The sequence below is a fragment of the Epargyreus clarus genome, unplaced genomic scaffold (assembly GCF_041222505.1).
Source record: "Epargyreus clarus isolate Ecla_fem2 unplaced genomic scaffold, WU_Ecla_fem_2.2 ptg000019l, whole genome shotgun sequence".
NCBI classification, from domain to species: domain Eukaryota; kingdom Metazoa; phylum Arthropoda; class Insecta; order Lepidoptera; family Hesperiidae; genus Epargyreus; species Epargyreus clarus.
Window position 1 is genome coordinate 3045242 of NW_027332227.1, and position 18334 is coordinate 3063575.

General features: G+C 39.0%; 1 protein-coding gene across 19 annotated transcripts in view; it reads left to right on the top strand.

The window, feature by feature from the left end:
• The window catches only part of slo (calcium-activated potassium channel slo), a 91610-nt gene that overhangs the window by 66613 nt on the left and 6663 nt on the right, over positions 1 to 18334 (top strand). The window contains exons 3-20 of one of the 19 annotated variants that reach the window (XM_073084061.1): positions 454 to 550; positions 749 to 860; positions 1203 to 1354; positions 1779 to 1946; positions 2931 to 3022; positions 6969 to 7079; positions 7751 to 7856; positions 9001 to 9153; positions 9277 to 9432; positions 10153 to 10265; positions 11290 to 11445; positions 11858 to 11934; positions 12286 to 12321; positions 13223 to 13294; positions 15232 to 15294; positions 16229 to 16264; positions 16612 to 16744; positions 17875 to 17940. In XM_073084061.1, the coding sequence (XP_072940162.1) occupies positions 454 to 550; positions 749 to 860; positions 1203 to 1354; positions 1779 to 1946; positions 2931 to 3022; positions 6969 to 7079; positions 7751 to 7856; positions 9001 to 9153; positions 9277 to 9432; positions 10153 to 10265; positions 11290 to 11445; positions 11858 to 11934; positions 12286 to 12321; positions 13223 to 13294; positions 15232 to 15294; positions 16229 to 16264; positions 16612 to 16744; positions 17875 to 17940 (1899 nt within the window). Of the gene's footprint in view, positions 1 to 453; positions 551 to 748; positions 861 to 1202; positions 1355 to 1778; positions 1947 to 2601; positions 2766 to 2930; positions 3023 to 3695; positions 3788 to 4440; positions 4533 to 6968; positions 7080 to 7750; positions 7857 to 9000; positions 9154 to 9276; positions 9433 to 9588; positions 9702 to 10152; positions 10266 to 11289; positions 11446 to 11857; positions 11935 to 12285; positions 12322 to 13222; positions 13295 to 13849; positions 13901 to 15231; positions 15295 to 16228; positions 16265 to 16611; positions 16745 to 17874; positions 17941 to 18334 lie in introns of all 19 variants that reach the window. The other 18 variants (XM_073084064.1, XM_073084045.1, XM_073084047.1 and 15 more) reach the window with 18 other exon arrangements.

An 18334-nucleotide genomic window follows, 5' to 3' on the forward strand; every position in this document is an offset into this window, starting at 1 on the left:
TTTGCTGGAAATAGTTGTATGTTGTGGTGCTTGTAGATGGTCAAATATGGTCTCTAATTTACGAAAAATTTCCAATATAAATGAATATATGAACGTTAAATGAAAAATGCTATCGCAGCTTAAACGCACTGTATGTAACACAGTATTGATGTATCTCTTTGTATCTATATGTAAATGTATACTATGTGTGAACTGTATTCACAAACTGCAAATATCAATGTACGCTAACCCGCTTGCTTACGTCACAGTGTCATCATCGCACTACAGACTGTACGATGATGGACCCCGTCGATCAAATTTGACCGTATACAAGAATTGGCTTCTGTTTTCTTTGTCAGCTGAAAATTGTACTTAGACGTTGGCTTTTCCGTGACATGTTGAGTCTGTATGTATATTCGTTGCACCTTTCAAAACTCGGTTGAGTTATGAACGTAATACTATTTCTGTTTCCAGCGAGGAAGTGGAGCGATGCCAGAAATGGAGTGACAATATTACTCAGCAGATCGACCTTGCCTTTAACATATTTTTTATGGTCTACTTTTTTATACGAGTAAGTATGTCTTAGGAGCTGGCGAATTTAGATTACATTGTAATAAAATATTTTTAATGATATTTAATAACAATATAATAAGTATTAGGGATATAAAGTACTTTGCAATTTCCTCGATTCGGTTTTCTGTTTCATATGATATTCTTGGAAAAAAATGTTTGCGACAGATTTAACAGTAAACGATTGTTTTTGTTTCAGTTTATAGCAGCTAGTGACAAACTATGGTTCATGCTCGAGATGTATTCATTTGTAGATTATTTCACGATACCCCCATCCTTTGTATCAATATACCTGGACAGAACGTGGATAGGTAAGCATGTTTACAGTATATACAAAAATAAAATAAGGATTTCTGCACAAAAAATTGAGAAAAAAATTAAATAGGTACAGGTTTGTGTTATTAAAGCAGCATCAACAACGTCAAAGTTTTTATTTCTATACGGCTTTAATAAAAACATGCTTATTATCTTACTAATCGAATGGATCACAAAAAACTAGGTTGGAGTTGAAACCTAATAATTCAAAACTACTTTTGTAGACGTATTCAAAGTTTTATTATTTATACAAAAACTACAAAGATAACCAAATAGCCAATACCTGATATTCTCATTTCTGTTATATTTTTCTAATACCTCACTGTATTTGTTTTCAGGGCTAAGGTTTCTCCGAGCTCTACGCTTAATGACCGTGCCTGATATTTTGCAGTACCTCAATATATTAAAGACATCGAGTTCTATTCGGTTGGCGCAATTAGTTTCTATATTTATATCCGTGTGGCTGACCGCTGCCGGTATTATTCATTTGGTAAGTCTGTCACTGCATTCGTAGAAACATAGAGTAGATTAGTTCATTGTCACTCGAGAATAATTTCATTATACAATACTAACTACACACTGACACTATTAACTTTTAAATTAAGGTCAATCGAAATAATGCTCGTGTTGATATCCCCGTTAAATTAAACGTTTATAGAGGCATAAATTAGTTACTATAAAAATCATAAGAAGGTAATATAAAAGCAAAGATTTAACTGTAGGTACTTAGATATTATTTTATTGTTGGCAAACGTTATATTAAAATGCTCACCTGAGCTAAACAATACACTACTATGTATCAAGAGTTGAACGGAATAAGATACCAAAACTTAAATTTTAACGTCCCCAATTAAAAATAAAGTAATACCGTTGAAAGATCAGGTAAATAAGTAAAACTTTCACCTCTATTTCAGTTGGAAAATTCTGGAGATCCATTGGATTTTGACAACGCACAATCGCTGTCTTATTGGACTTGTGTGTACTTTCTTATAGTCACCATGTCCACAGTAGGTTACGGTGATGTGTTCTGTCACACTGTTCTTGGCAGAACGTTTTTGGTTTTTTTTCTCCTCGTCGGCTTGGTAAGTTTCATTTCATTTATTTTCTTTTGTAAATGTTCTATTGAATTAATAAACCTTGATTAAAGTTAAATTCACTAAAATAATCTTCTAAGACTGTATTTATTTGCAAGGAGAGGCAAGTTATTTCAAGTTATTTCCCTATACATATCGAAGACGGAATTTAACAACATCGTCCTCTTGCCTCCGCAATACTGCGACGAGCCCGTCGAACCGCGCTACGCTTGCGATTCCTTGCATACAAAGCTGTACCGATAACAAAGCAAAAGGAAATTTATATAAAAAGTGTAATAAGATAACCATAGCTCACATGGGACTTGGTAGAGGACTGTACTGATCTAACGCACAGCTCGTTGAATGATTGTAAGCCTGACTAGTGCACCTACTAGAGCATGCCAAGTTACTTCGGTTCCCGGACGCGCCGGACGCACCGGTCCGCCGGGGGCAGCCGACGCAGTCGCCGCTCAATGTCTTAACTTCTAACTTCTCGACCGCTTTCGACGGAGCATCTCTCGTAACTCGAAACGAGCTTCACTTCGAGCAATATTTTCGATCGCATGGATGTTTTCTTTTTCTTTTGCTTTGTTATGTGATTACCACGAATGTGCTGCCGGAGTATCTCTAAGCTTAAATATTGGAGATGTATACATGGGGACAGTGGTCCGAGACGAGCCACGTAGATTGTCGGAGTGGAGGCGTCCTGCCGAGTGCCGTCGCTGGCGCCCCGCCGCGCGCCGGCTTCCCGCGCCGCGTCCCTCCCCTCCCACCTCGCGATCTGCATGCGCACCTGTGCCTGGCTGTGTTCAGTTGCTCACATCACCGGTAGACACACACCTTCCTTTTATTTTTTATTTCGCTCCGCTACCGGCTACACTTTACTGTACGTCACCATAGATATACCGAGACTCGAGGTGGACATTGTCGTGCACCACACGATGGTGTCCGCGCGCAGACTCGATGTACGATCGACACCATGGTCTGTTGCAGGCAATGTTCGCTAGTAGCATTCCTGAAATTATAGAGCTGGTAGGAAGTAGGTCCAAGTACAGTGGCGAGCTGAAGCGTGAACATGGAAAAAGGTATAAGTTTGATGTATAAATTGAACCGAAAGTGAAGGCGAATCATTCCGCGGCACGCACGAGACGCGAGCTGCCGATCGCGCTTGCCGTTCTGGTGTGAATCGCTCGATCTCTCGAAGACGATGTGAAATCATCACTTAAACAAAAGCTTGCTCAGTGCCGTCAGATGTATTGTGTTATCTACTCGCGTTCACCCGTCGGTCCCTCGGTGGGCTCGCGAGCGGCGCGTCGCTTCGGCACTACCAGCCCGCGCTTTCGAGCCGGGCCTCGGTAGCGCCGAAGCGAGCCTCGCCCGAAAGCCCGCCGCGACGGCCTGCCCGTGTCCGCGCTCTACCAAGCGTCTATACCGAATGCCCATCGTCTTAGTTTAGTATCCGGCAATACCGATTTCTTTTTAAGTTCTGTTCATCGATTAGTTAGCGTATGAATCCAGGCTTTGCATGCACCCGGTCACGAGTCCCGTCACGGCTTGCCGTCACGTAGCTCCCGCTAGCGTAGCTCGGCACGGCACCCAAGTCCCGCACCCGTCCACACCACGCCACAGCCACACGCAGACAGACGACACTCAAGCCACACAGCCTTGTGCGAGCGCGAGGGTTCACGGCCGCGGGCCGGGGGGGCGGGCGCGCGGGGGGGCGGTCACTCACCTCACGGTGTTTGCTGTGTATCGTAGGCTGTGTTCGCCAGCTGGATCCCCGAGATCACGGAGCTGGCGGCGCAGCGGAACAAATACGGCGGCCGGTACAACAAGGACGTCCGCCGCAGGTACCCTGCTCTCACGCCCCCGCTCCACACGGCTTCCTGCCTTCCTACCTCTCACGGTTTCGATCTGACTTGGTTGATTGAATGCGGAGTTTGCTAATGAAATTTATTAATCCTTCACTAGAATCGGTCTCTCGGTGCCGTGGCGCATGCTCGAAGAGTTAGCTCCCGGCGGCCGCGCCCCTCTCCCCGAACACGAGAGACAGGCGCGCGGTCGACCGACGCACTACTACATGCCTTTTTTCGTAAATTACACTCGAGATACCATTGAGCTTTTTAATCCTTCTAACGAGACTAGATCTGGAGAGAGCCGATGTAAAGTTTTGTAATGCTGTCGATGAAGTAGTGTTTGGTTTGTTCGCTTGCACACGATGCCTGTCGCCACGCTGTAGCGCTAGCTCCGGCACCTCGCCACGAGTCCCGAGATCACACACAGCCAGTGCCCGCGCCCGCGCCGCCGCCCCGGCCCGCGCCGCCGCGCTCGCCGCCGCCGTCCGCCGGCCCGCGCCGCCCGCCGCCGCCGCGCCGGCCCCCGCCGGCCCCCCGCCGGAAGCGAGCCGCCCGCGCCGCTCGCGCCGCCGGCGGCTCCCTTCCCCGCCGGCCGAACACTCACTTGACTTGAATGTGAATGTCTTGTTTTGTCTGTCGGCGTTTAGGCGATATTTGCCAGTTGTATCCCAGAGATAATTGACTTAATCGGCACTAGACCCAAGTATGGCGGCACCCTCAAGAATGAGCGGGGACGCAGGTGAGCCGCTGTCTTCACTCCGTTCCGTTGAATGTATCCGTGTTGTGATATCTATATCTTCCTTTTCCTCTCTTAGCACGCTTCTGTGTTCTCACTTTATCTTTGGCGGGACGCGAGTCCCGCAATGTCTTTGTTTTTGAGTCGGTATTGATTGTAAATTATTATCTTTGGATTGGTTTGAGTTCAGTTAAATAGAAACCAGCAGATAGTGGCTAGTGCTATCGCTCGTCATATAGGTTTCATATTATGTTCTGTTAGTATACAACCGTACGTATTTATGGAATGTTAATGGTAATCGTAAAGCTTAGTAACGGAAAGATAAATGTTGAGTGGTACCGTAGTGTGTTGTTGGAGTTCTCGTGTGTCGGACGTCGACAGCTCCTTTCTGTGGGCCGAGCGCCGCGCGCCGCCACGGGGGGCGCTGTTGATGCGGACCGGGACCTAGTGAGTGCCATCCGCTCGCCTCCTTCTATTCCTCCCTGCCTGCACGTCTTATGTAAATGTACTGTACTCTTGCTCTTAAATGTTGACCCTCTTTACTGTTTGTAATCTGTATTGTAATTTTGAGTCGACCCCCTCGGTAAATTTAGTGTAATGTATTTACGTAAAAAATTCATAGAGCGTGGCAAGGCTGTGTGCATTGAGGACATTTTTAACGCAAACTTAGCTTAGTTCTCGACATGCCATTCGACATATTGACATCATTAGCGGCGATACACTATCATTCATACTAAAGTTTGGATTTATTAATTTAAAATTGTTTGCGGTGTTTTTGCGATCGTTAATTAAAAGGTAGAGTTTTATTGCGTTTTACGATACAAATGGATCAGATCCTTTGCCACACCTTAGAGAATAAATAGATTGCATGTGTAGTCACTCGCAATGTGCATTTGACCTATTTTCTTATCTATTTAATTTTCCTTGACGTTTGTACCGACTTTAACTGATGTTCTTCTTCTGTGTTTTGATTTAGATTTTAACTCATCAACCTCCATCATTGTGCCGACACTGTTGACTGTCTGTCCACGCCCACACCTTTCTACATCGTGCTGTGTCTAACCCTTTTTAAGTTGAACTTATAAAGAATTGAGGCTTGATCATATATACCGACTGTTTTCGAACATCAGGGACATAATAATTTTAATAAATATAAATGAAATATACTGAGAGGCAAGCTTTTAATATTTGGTCGCGCGATTAGTTTTTATTCTCGACTATTAGAAAATCTAAAGACAGTAACAGAAGTACGTAAATGTAAATAGTCATTAGTTGTTAAATTAACAGTATCATTCACATTTGACGTAGTTTTGGCTGCAGCCTTATCATTACTGTCTATAGATGCGATATCGTTTTCCCTTCGACTTTCACTTTGAAGTCACCGTTTTTCGACTTTGAACATGTCGATTTTATTTTGATACCATATTTTAGTCGTTTCTTACGTAACCACGTTTATGGTATTATTTACATCGTCATCGCGATAGTCACACGCCCCTACGGCCCAAGTGTAACCGATAAATGTTTTGGGGCCGTTTTCTTGTCGCGCGGATTTAAGTCTACACGCGTATCCAACCTGCACTATTCTATCGTTCCATATTACTTTCCTGTCATGCGTGCCACGCACACGCGGGTCTAAAAGAGCCTGCAACAAGTTAATTCACGTGAACGTATGAGACACGCGTGAAGCATAAACCCGCGTGACAAGAAAAAGGCTCCTAGTGTGGTAGATAGTTACACAAAACCTGACCGAAACTGAGATTGTTCATTTCTTTGTGACTTTCATTGTTTTACTCTCTATTTACTAATTTGCGTGTAATTATAAGCTATATTAAACACAAGTCACAAAGATATGAGCTTACTGATTGTTGTGAATTATGGAGGTTTTTACGATGTCTTTATTATTCCAAATTAACAATTTTACAAACGTAAGGAAATTCTGCAGTAATGCTTTGAACATATTTGGCCATCTAATAAAGGCATTGTTAGTCCTGTAGTAGTTCTGTCACGCTTTTGTCATATTTTGTTTTGTTTAACCTTGTTGCGACCGTCATTGTTAGTATGTTGTTAATTTACTAAAACACTCCAAATATTTAATATAATATGGTCCCAAGTGTTGAACAAAACTTCAAATTGCTACACTTCTTGCGTATTGTATTATAGTTATAAGATTGTCTGCTTCTCTAAGTATTGCTTTTAAGATATATTTTATAATGAAAGCTAAAATTCGAATATCAATTTGTCCTTCAAGTGCTTTTAAACTCGAAAAAACTGTAAATAAAGATTTAACTTTAACTTTGCCCTTTTTTGATTCAAGACAACTCATACTTTCAATAAACTTAGCTTCGACTGCTTCTTAGATATTTTACTACGCAATTACTTATTGTAGTGCAAAATCTACTGATATTTTACAGGTGTTATAATAAATTTGTACGTTTTCAGGCATATTGTTGTATGTGGGCATATAACGTACGAATCAGTGAGCCATTTTTTAAAAGACTTCCTACACGAAGACAGAGAAGATGTGGATGTTGAGGTTGTTTTTTTACACAGGTCAGTATATAAGAAATAAGAAAATATTTAATAAATAAAAGACCATCATTATTACAAACTTATTAAGATTTACGTGTGTTTATAGTTTATAGTACTTAAATATCTTGACTATGTCGACATAAGTATAAAGTGTGTACCATACAACCGGCAATGAAATATAAAGGTGGTGTGTCATGTATGATCCCGCGACGCTTTCAGAAAAGAGCCCGACCTTGAGCTGGAAGGTCTCCTGAAGCGTCACTACACCACCGTCGAGTTTTTTCAGGGTACAATGATGAATGCCGTCGACCTTGAGCGAGTCAAGGTTAGAGTAAGACCGACTAGCGCAGGCATTAGTTTATCGCACGGCCCTACTTATCATTGATTCGCGTCTAAGTGATTTAATCATTTAATATGCATAACAGAGATCCTCTCTTCTGTAAAGACGCTGTTTCATAGTCACAGTAGGATTTTATCACTTGGTTAAATTTCTCTTATGGTTCTTAATGCAATCATTGCTTTCACGGTGGGACAGTGACGCTCCGCCCCAGGCCCTCGCCCTCGGGCCGCGCCCCCGTCCCACCGCACCGCGTATTTTGATACTACATAGAGTTGCATGGTAACGTCGGCCTACGACAGGCGGCGGACTAGCCACAATCCGGTCCGTAGTGTTAACTGAGTATTGATGGCAGGAAACCGCCCGACCTGGAGCTTGAAGGCCTGTTCAAGAGACACTTTACTACTGTGGAATTCTTTCAAGGCACCATAATGAACCCAATCGATCTGCAGAGGGTAAAAGTAAGTAGCACTGCACACGAGACGATGTGATCTTTGGGCGTGGTGTCGGTTTGAAGCTGTGCAGTCTGTCCTTCCTATAGCCGTAGAGCGATGCTCGGTCTCCCTCATCGAGGAGACGTTCTGTTGGAGTGGTGTACAGTTCCCTTCTAATCAATACTTTTGGGCTGTTTGTGCGTGCCTCTCGCTATTGTATCTGATCTGTGTGTGCGTCGTCCCGCACGGTACTGGCCTGGCCACGAGTGGCGTATGTTCCCCGGCCGCGCCGACCCCGGCCGGTCGCCTATGTGTCTATATGTACCTACTAACTGGGTGTTGTATGCGATGCCACGTAACCAATACTCTAAACAATCGATATTGACGTGTACTGTACAACCGATGAAACAGTGCTGACAAAAGCTAATTGGCATTAATGGTCGCTGATGAAAGAGTTCTTTTCAAAATTTGCTTGGTAGATCGAAGTACAGTTGTCGATTGTCGATTTTGTCGAGTGTTTACGGTGAGTTCTACATGTTTTGCATGGCTTGACGTCGGAATGTATGTTTGTCTGCATGCTACCTTCTGTAACTTTCTCGTGTGCTGCACACGCTTTCTTGTCCAAAAAGTGACCACTACTGATACTAACTTCATAAAAATCAATACAACTTATAATAGTGTCCTACGTATTGCTAACTAAATCACAGTGATAACTTTTCTAACATTGTCGTAGATCCTTGCATGCCCCTTCATGCTTTTGATTCGACCAAAAAGCATGCATCTCGTAGTAATTCCTTTGAATGAATGTGACCGCTTTAATCGTTTTCCTGTGTTATATGTATGTATTTTGTTGTTAAATGTTAATTTATATAATATGGTAAGTAATATCTTCCCTTTATCTGTAAATATAAAAGAAAAGCAAGTCATTGAATTTGGTTTTAAAATTTAATTTGTAAATTTTGCACACATACTATTTATATAAAAAAGTAAATTCAGTAATTCAAATGGCTTAAAAGCAATGTGGAAATTTGCTGTAAAAATAAGAACACATTGAGGATATATTAACGTAACTATCAAATCGCATAACAAATCTTGAATTGGAACATAATCAGAAAACAAGAATTTAAAAAATCTCAAAATGTTAAAAGCGTTAACCATAGACAATACCCAGGTGCACGAAGCGGACGCTTGCCTAGTGCTAGCCAACAAGTACTGCCAAGATCCGGATGCGGAAGACGCCGCCAACATCATGAGGGTCATCTCCATCAAGAACTACTCTGACGACATCAGAGTCATTATACAGTTGATGCAGTATCATAATAAGGTAATTCTTCCTTCCATCCAACTTTACATCCAATATTTATAACAGTTTTAGTATCCTCCACTTTCAACCTTCTTTTCAATACTTAGTAGTAGTATAGAGGAATATATTAACAATCATTTCCAGGCCTACCTCCTCAACATTCCATCCTGGGACTGGAAGCAGGGTGACGACGTGATTTGCTTAGCAGAACTGAAACTGGGCTTCATCGCGCAGAGCTGCCTCGCGCCGGGCTTCTCCACCATGATGGCCAATCTCTTCGCCATGAGAAGCTTTAAGACGGTCAGCCTTTCATTCGTTTCCTTTCCAATATTTATTCTATGTATCTATAATATTCTTCCAAAAGAGCATTCGGAGTTATCTTCCAAGGATTGGCTGCAAACAACAAACTCCTGCGAATGCTCTTAATTTAACATTTCTTATGCGACATTTCCACAGTCCCAAGACATGGCTATATGGACTAATGACTACCTGCGCGGTACCGGCATGGAGATGTACACCCTGACACTGAGCTTGACGTTTGTCGGAATGCCCTTCAAACTGGCAGCAGAGTAAGTCGGCAGCGAACGAGATGCTTGCAAGTCGTGGCGTGAACGACGGCGTACACTAAACTTTCGATTTCGATATACATGTGTCCGAGCTCCACACACCCCATGCCAAGGTCGACGGGCGAAAGATACTAACCGATACAAATCACATAGCTTTCTTCATTAGAATTTTAGCCTTTGCAAGCTTACGTCTGTGAATTTGACGCGATGTTTTTTTCAATTTCTCTCGAGCCAATTTGCGTAGGTTTTGCACAAATTAACATTGCTACGATAATTCGAGATACCGTAGATGATAATAATAGCCAGATTGAACTAATATTTTTACATAGACACCTAACTATAGGAACAAGGAGATGAGATGAGGATGTGAAGCATAGAGTCCCCGTTGGAAGTGTCCATGGCTGTGATAACTAACACGGCACGTGCTTGAGCGTCTCCTATTGGTTGATTACAGTCCCCCGACACACAAGCTTGGCAGAACGATTATCTGCAGGGTACAGGCTGCGAGATGTACACGGAGACGCTATCGACATCCTTCACAGGAATGAGCTTCCCCCAAGCGAGCGAGTAAGACTCCAGTACCTGGGCCACCCATCCCGCACCCTTGTGCTAATCCTAGCTGTTTGATGTGCACTAATCCTGAAGGAAACATAGTTGTAGGATGTTATTTAATGTAATGTTCTGATTCACAGATTAGATTGTGCATGATGGATGGGTAATTAGACCTAAAGCACTGAGTATACACCGTTAAATTCAATCTGACTTGAAGTAGTTACGAGTACCAGTAGTTTAGATGCACGCTGGTTTGTTACTTCCTTTGAAATTCTATCAAAACTTGCAATCACTTTCATATTTCTGTACAGTAGGTACTTGAACTTTTCTGTCTTGAGTATTTTTGGTCGCAAACTTATGTACCTTAAGTTGTGAAAAACAAATATTTCTCAGGATTTATTTGGGTATGTGTAGATTTTTGGAATTGTAGTTTTATCTAATTTTAGTATGAACAGTAATTTTACTCTTGTAACAATACACTGCTTGGAATTTTGTCTCGATTAGACGTTTCTCTTCTCTCCTTCTCTTGCTTATTAAGATTGATTATTGCCATTGATAATACCACCATTACATTGCACGCTTTGCATGTTTTTCTTGTAATGTATGCTTGGCTACTTCCTCTTCTAAAAATTCACATTTAAATTAAGAAAATAACATTCAACACTAAATAATATCAACCTATATGATCTTCACGGTGCATGATGCATGTTTATTAAAAATATTTTTGGGGTAAGTATCTTATAGACTATTTATTACAACTTGTATTTACTTTTAAAGTAGTGATTATTAAACACAATATTTATAATGAAAATGTTCTTTGAATGTTTGTACCTTGTTTATTGACTTGTGTTTTATAAATTCTCCTGAAGTAAAAATCACATTTTTTATTGATAACAATATTATATATTTATTTCTCGCGAGCTATTTTATCCTTAATGTCAATAATATTACCCGTAAATCAATTATCAAAATGATTGAATATCAAGAAATATTAAAACTATTGTACTTGTTCCTCGATATAGCGATAATATTTTCGCAGATTGTGTTTCACGAAGCTGAAACTGCTGTTATTGGCGATAGAAATCAAGGGCGAAGAAGGCACGGACAGCAAGATCTCCATTAATCCACGGAACGTCAAAATTCAAGCTAACACCCAAGGATTCTTTATCGCACAGTCCGCAGATGAAGTTAAAAGGTTCGAAAGATTGTTTCAGCGTTGAGAAATTATCAGATACATGTGTGATCGTAATATTATATACCCAACATCGTCTACGACCAACATCGCAATTTTCGCAACATTATATAACCAATTACACCTATATGGTTGATGTTTCCTTTCTGATCAACATGACCCAGACGACTGACGACGATCAGGGTATGATATTGGTACGATATTGTGATCAGCTGACGGTATAATTGTTGATGACATAGTATAGGTCAATAGTTTTTTAGTATTTGACGACCCTATCAAAATTGAATTTGTTTTGAGATTGAAGATTTAACTATGTAATTAAGACTCCTTGATTTTATATGTATAGTCTTTTGTAAACGTGCACGTAATATTTGAAATGGATGAATCCTTAGTATGGAATATTTTGCAATTTCAGAGCCTGGTACTACTGTAAGGCCTGCCACGAGGACATCAAGGACGAAACGCTTATCAAGAAATGCAAATGCAAAAACTGTAAGATCATTTCCTACTTACGTTTTAATCAAATTTATAAGTTATTAATTAATGAAATATTTTATTAAGCAGGAAAAAATTTACGACCACTTCAATAGTCTTACCTGTATACCAATGATAACAGTAATTCTGTGACATTCTTTCTGGAACACCTACTCTCGTACTGATCATGTAACTTCACGAGTTGTGTCTTCATGATCACTTAATAAACGCATTTGTAAGAATAACGCCAATATATGTGTCACAATTAAATCACACAGTAGGAACCTGTAACACAGCAAATTGTTATAATCACACCTGTTTCCTTTGTATCTGTGAGAAATTAATCGAATATTCGGGCTAAACTTTTAGTGACCGCGCACCAGCGGAAGGTTGGAGCCGACATAGGTAACTTGCACCACACCTAACCATACAGATTGACGTTTTCCAATATTTATTTTCGTGTCTATATGATTTTTGAGTTGCTTTAGTGGTGTTGCGTCCGTACCTCACAGACTGGATCGGTTGCAAGGCATTCTTGATCCGTGCTCGTTCACACCCTATTTAGCGATCATTGTGTATGTCCGCTCGCTCGTGAATGGATATTGCCACGATAAAGCACTCTGACACTTTACCATTTATATGGCTTTTGAGATATTCGTCGCTCTTTTCCGACTCTGAGAGCGTTTAGTGCATCATACAATATTATACAGATATCACGATTGGACACATTTGGAGTGTGTAGTTACACTTAGCTTTCAATACCTACACAGTTTGAACTATGACAGATATTAGCGTACCAACCACTACCTAGATATAAATTGATATGATGCACTTCAAGGCCCAGTTAAGGCAATATTGCATGAATCTTATAAATAAGTAGATTTGAATATGCAAACTGCAAAATTGCACCCTCATCTATCCCCAGAACACCTAGCTAAATGAAGTTTCTTTGCAATTGCAAATCCACGAAAGCATGTCTCAGAAAAATCAGAGTGAAGATAATCGCAAAACGCTAAAAATTGATGAGTGAGCTTTGGAGATTACACAAAGGCTTTATAGAACAGTTCCGGCTTGTCTGTGCTATTGACAGTGACTAACGCGAGGTCGAAAGAGATACGGTCGCCACTCATTACATCATCGGCGGATTTGGTAGATTCAAGTCATTCCTATTGCCATCATCACTCGAGTCGTATCGCATTCGAAGTCATAATCAGCTGTATAGTTCTACCGAATTCTAACATCGACTTCCTATCGACCATACGAACGCGAGCGTACCTTCGCATTGTCAGTGTTTGGATTTTTACAGATGTCGGAATGATGATGATGCAGACTGGGATGGTGAAACAAAGTCTTAATACGTATCGTGGTTGCCCCGACGGTACGGAGCGGAAACATGACATACCTTATTACCGTACCTCACAACACGTTTAGTTTGTTTGCATCGACTAACATCGCTCATAAGTTATAAAATTGGGCTACAGTATATGCTAATTCACAATAAAAGATACACGCTAGATTAGCAAGGCTATCTCACGAGTATATTAACTAAGACAATGCTTATCCCGGAAATTTAGGAAGACACTCACGGTCACGGCTGTAAAACTAAGGGTAGACACAATTTTGGTTACTAACTTACCCAATTATGTACATACTTCTATCTTTTTGGTAACACAGGTCGAGTACGGTATCTTTTATGTTTCCAATCATTTCGTGTCTAATAAACCATTAATTTTAAGGGCATTAGTAACCAGAAATATAAACACGACCTTGCTTATAAGAGCGACCAGAATATTCCTGAGCTTTGCATCTATGTCTGCAATGTATACCCAATCTATGATGTGCCTTATTACCATGCGTATGCAACTGTGTATCAGATTGAATAAGTGAATAATCTATAACAAGTAAGCTTTAAACCTATTGTTTCTCGGTTCAGTGGCTACATTCAGGAAAGGCGTACGAGCCGTCCAGATGGTTGGCAGGGCAAGTACGTAACAATTGTGCATAAAATTCAATGTTAATGTCAATGTGGTGTTCTTATTCGCGATGCAAGTGGTGAAAGTGGTATGCCACCCACCATGCGGTTAGCCAAATCGTGTCTTGTTATCATTGTCTTGTTACAGGCTGAAATCTTAATCAAAATCCTCCGACAATGATGAATCGCGCAAGAGACTTTGATCCTATGACTTTTAGATATTCCAAATTGAGAATTTCTAGAACAGATTAGGATCAAAGTCGGTTGCTGATTCATTGGCATCTTTAGTGAAATGATTGGTTAATATTTCACCTATGTATACGTTTATCTATGTGCATTTATACAGCAGTTAGCCGTTTGCCTTTCTATTAGCCGATGTAAACATCGTGAGACACGTTGTGATGTAATTTTATTTTGGTCTTGTTCTTATTGTTACTAATTATATTATCAATTCGAAATATAATTTCTATAGGAGTATTTTGATCCCTAATTTATGCATCAATAGACCCTCAGATATTGATGTTGTGAAGTTATAGATTCATACGTACGTATTTATTATGCTTTGAATTTAAGATTTTTTCTAATGGTTGCCACCCTGCAAAGGGAACATTTAATTTGAATTAGATATCCCCGCCTCGATAGAGACAGGATTTTGCAGTGAATGGCTACTGCCTCGCGTTCCGACGAAAAAATGGTACATTCATACGCTAATAAGTAAATTTCAATTTCATTTACCTAGACGTCACCATAACTGTAGCGATCTCTAGTCTATCGCTATCAAATTACAAATCATGCTCTTTGATCATTTATCTTCCCATTACCTTATACATTAGCCTTATTTTCATTAACTAATACGGTTTGCAAAGTAATGAAAACTTAACCAATAGTGGTGTTATAGTGAATTAGTTAGAACTCACACGTGCTTGTCTCTTAGTTAGATTTTAGTATATTTTATTGTTTGTTTGATTGTTCGTTTGTTTGTTTTAGATGTTGTGTATTGCATGTGAATGTTTGTAGCTAATACTGTGGTAAATGTAATTATTAAATTATTTTTAATCAATATTTATTGTTCAATGTTTCCGTGCATTTGGTGTCACCTTTACTAAAGTTAATTAAAATGAATTTATTCGCCTCCTCCTTTTATTAAATGAAGTTTATATCAATGCATGAAATCAAGTGTTTTGAGTCCCTAATTTTTGATAGGTGAAACCGAATGTACAATCTGTGTATTCCATATAAAGTTGGACATATGACAACCTATGTGAACAACACGCTGTATATTTGCGTTGTGAAGTACTATTGAGTGGTGTATCGGAATGCGATCTTGTGCTGATGTTTTGCAGATGACCACCATCCTCCCCCCACCTTCACGCCGCCAGAGTTGCCCAAGAAGGTCCATGTTCGAGGTACATCTCAGACTGAGGACTGAGTGTTTTTATTTTTATTTTCTTTACTTTATCATCGGCCCACACATCAAGCAGCCAGTGATACGCTTGTCCATAGGTTACCGGATTTTTGCACTTAGATGCTTACCACGCATTTTCATAGCGAGCACCGATATGAGTGGCAATGAGAGAGCCGTCGGTATCAGCTTCCATCAAGCATGACCCCTGGCTCGAATTAGCGTTCTACTCTATCGCTTCTGCGATTTGTTTTGTCCCTGAGAATCTTGAATCTGTCTTTCGGTGAACTATCAAGGAGAACTATCTCACTTTCACGACACTTTCCCTTGGTTTTGCATCACATTTATTTCGTCATTAAATAAACAAATTGAGGTTTAAGTAAAAATTTCATATCGACTTGTGCTTCTTGGTAAACTCTAAAGCGGATGTTATCATCATTATTTATGGTTTGTACTCCTTTGCTATAGATATTATTGAGAAACAAACATGTGGCGATATCTTGCTTATTTTTAATTTTTCATTGAGTTTCAATGAATTGTTGTGTATTTACAGACTTAGATCGTTGATAGTTGTCGCTACTTGTTGATTTCTTCATGTTCTGATGCCTGCGCCGAGCATTTCAAATACCTATTTCATGGCATTAAACCTTTATTTATATCGTCGATGTATTTGAATGCATTGTTGTTGAGCTTTCGTTGTAGAACTTAAAATTTATTATTAATTCTTAAATGAAAGTAAATTTTCAATTGTTCGATTTTTTTATAACTTTGTCACATTTAACTTAACGGAATTATTAAGCGTGGTAATTAAATAGTAAAACAAAATTCAATATCAAATCAAAATCAAAAATAATATTTTTATAATTAACAATACTTACATGAGATTTATTGTTTGGATGAAAAGAATGTGATTAATATTTGCATTAATTACTGTTCAGGTGAAATAGCACGAGAACGAGGGGAAGACATAAGTCGTAAGTATTCTACTTATGTCTATCGATATATCTATACGACTATATACTAGCTATCTGTATCTACAAAAGCTGTTGTTTGGCTGGTTAAACAAGTAGTGCGCAAAAAATACTAAACCGAATTCAATTAAAGTTTCCGTCATGTATACCTATTCTATTAATTGATTATAATTTTATTCTCTACTACTTGTTGAAAAAACCTACCCTTACCTTACCTTCTTTTCTAGCTGGTATTTATTTTATTTTTAAAGTTTGTTTAATTATTTTTAATACGTTTTTATTTTACCTGTTCTAAATAAATGATACTTGTGATGATTATTGACTGAATGAAAATTTCCTTATTTCTGTAGTAATAAATCGGAACCACCGAAGCGCGGCGCCGACAGCGCTCCTGTCGCCGATGGCGAACCAGCTGATGAACACCACCACGACCCGGCAAGTCAACAAGGTCAAACCGAACGTCAATAGGGCACCGCCGGACACGTAAGTTACTGATTTTATTTCGCTAAAAGGCAACAGAAACAGAAATTGAAAAAGAGAAACGACAAAATTAAATACTTAAATGTCTTAAGACTCAGGAATGGAGTAACATCGGAATTTATTTAAAATAGGTAATCAAAAGTATTAGCTACTTTAAAATTTACCTTCGTATCCAGTCAGAGAAATATCCTACTCGGTAAAAAAGTATGTAAAGAAAATATTTCAAGTACGCACACGAACAGTACGGTCGCAAAGATAAATAAATATTTTCTGATTAAATAATTTCGTTTTTAGTTTATTACACAATTTTAGTGAATTTCTATCTAATAACGTATATTTACTTCATGTTGAAAATTACAAAAGTACGTTAGAATAAGGTTGGTTGGTTTTAAAAAATATTTTACACTTTCAAATAGGTATGCTGAAAGTCTGTAAAGATATAGGTTATACTACCCTTAAACAATTACACATGAGTTAATTTAAACTTTATAAAATATTAAATTTATTATTAATATTATTCACTAAATAACATTTATCTAATTATCTAATCTTAGGTAATATAAATCACAATGTATGTTTCAAAGGCAAGTATTCAAATACCCTATTGTCTCTACGTAGCACCTTCCTTCTTCTTACCTCTCATAAAAAGGTGCTTTAGGTGCCTTATTACCTAATAGTTTCTATGAAACCAATAAAATAAATTATAAATAAAATGGATACTAAATAATGTCTGTTAGCTAATGTTTCTTGTTTGTCATATACCTATATATCGCAGCTTTATACAAGTCGTCGATGTCTTCCTGTCTATTAAGAGTGATTCATACTACATAACATTATATAACCTAACCTAACCTAACTTGTATGTACCTACTATTTGAGGCACAAAATTGATTTGTTTAAATATTAATGATATTTTGACATGAAATTTAAACACAATTGGGCGTGTTTTCATTAAGTTAATAATAAATTGTGTTAATATGTTATATGGTTTGAGTCCGACTTAAATTTCCGTTGCGCACAATGCACGACACGACCTAAATGTGATTATTTATTAATTTTAATATGTATGCACTTATTTATGTTTGTCGCGTAATCTCTAAAAACCTATGGAGACGATTCTTTGGCCTTTACAGGAATCCGCAAGAGCAGGATACGAATTACCAAGCCTATCACCTTGCCTACGAAGTGAAAAAACTCATGTAACTCCCTACAATTATCAAATTACATCACCTAGACATTTTTTATATTAGTAGATCCCTATCCTACTAAAAGCTTTGTTCTAAAACAAAACGTATCAATTACCATAGCATTAAGAAGATTTTGTAGATATTTGGACCAGTGTAGATCAGAGTTGCATAAGTAAAAAATTAATATATTTCTATTTACCGATTACTGTTATTATTTCACTTCCATATTTTCCCTGGTAATTTATACAGATCACTTAAAGTCCCCGATAGCATACGATATCCCTACTTATACTTCTTTATAAGGAGAGTACAATATCTAAATGATTCCTAACTTTTCAAGTCGAGATCAAAACAATCTTCGCAGTCAAGCAGACCCTGTTATTCCTTGATGCTACCCCTTGTATTC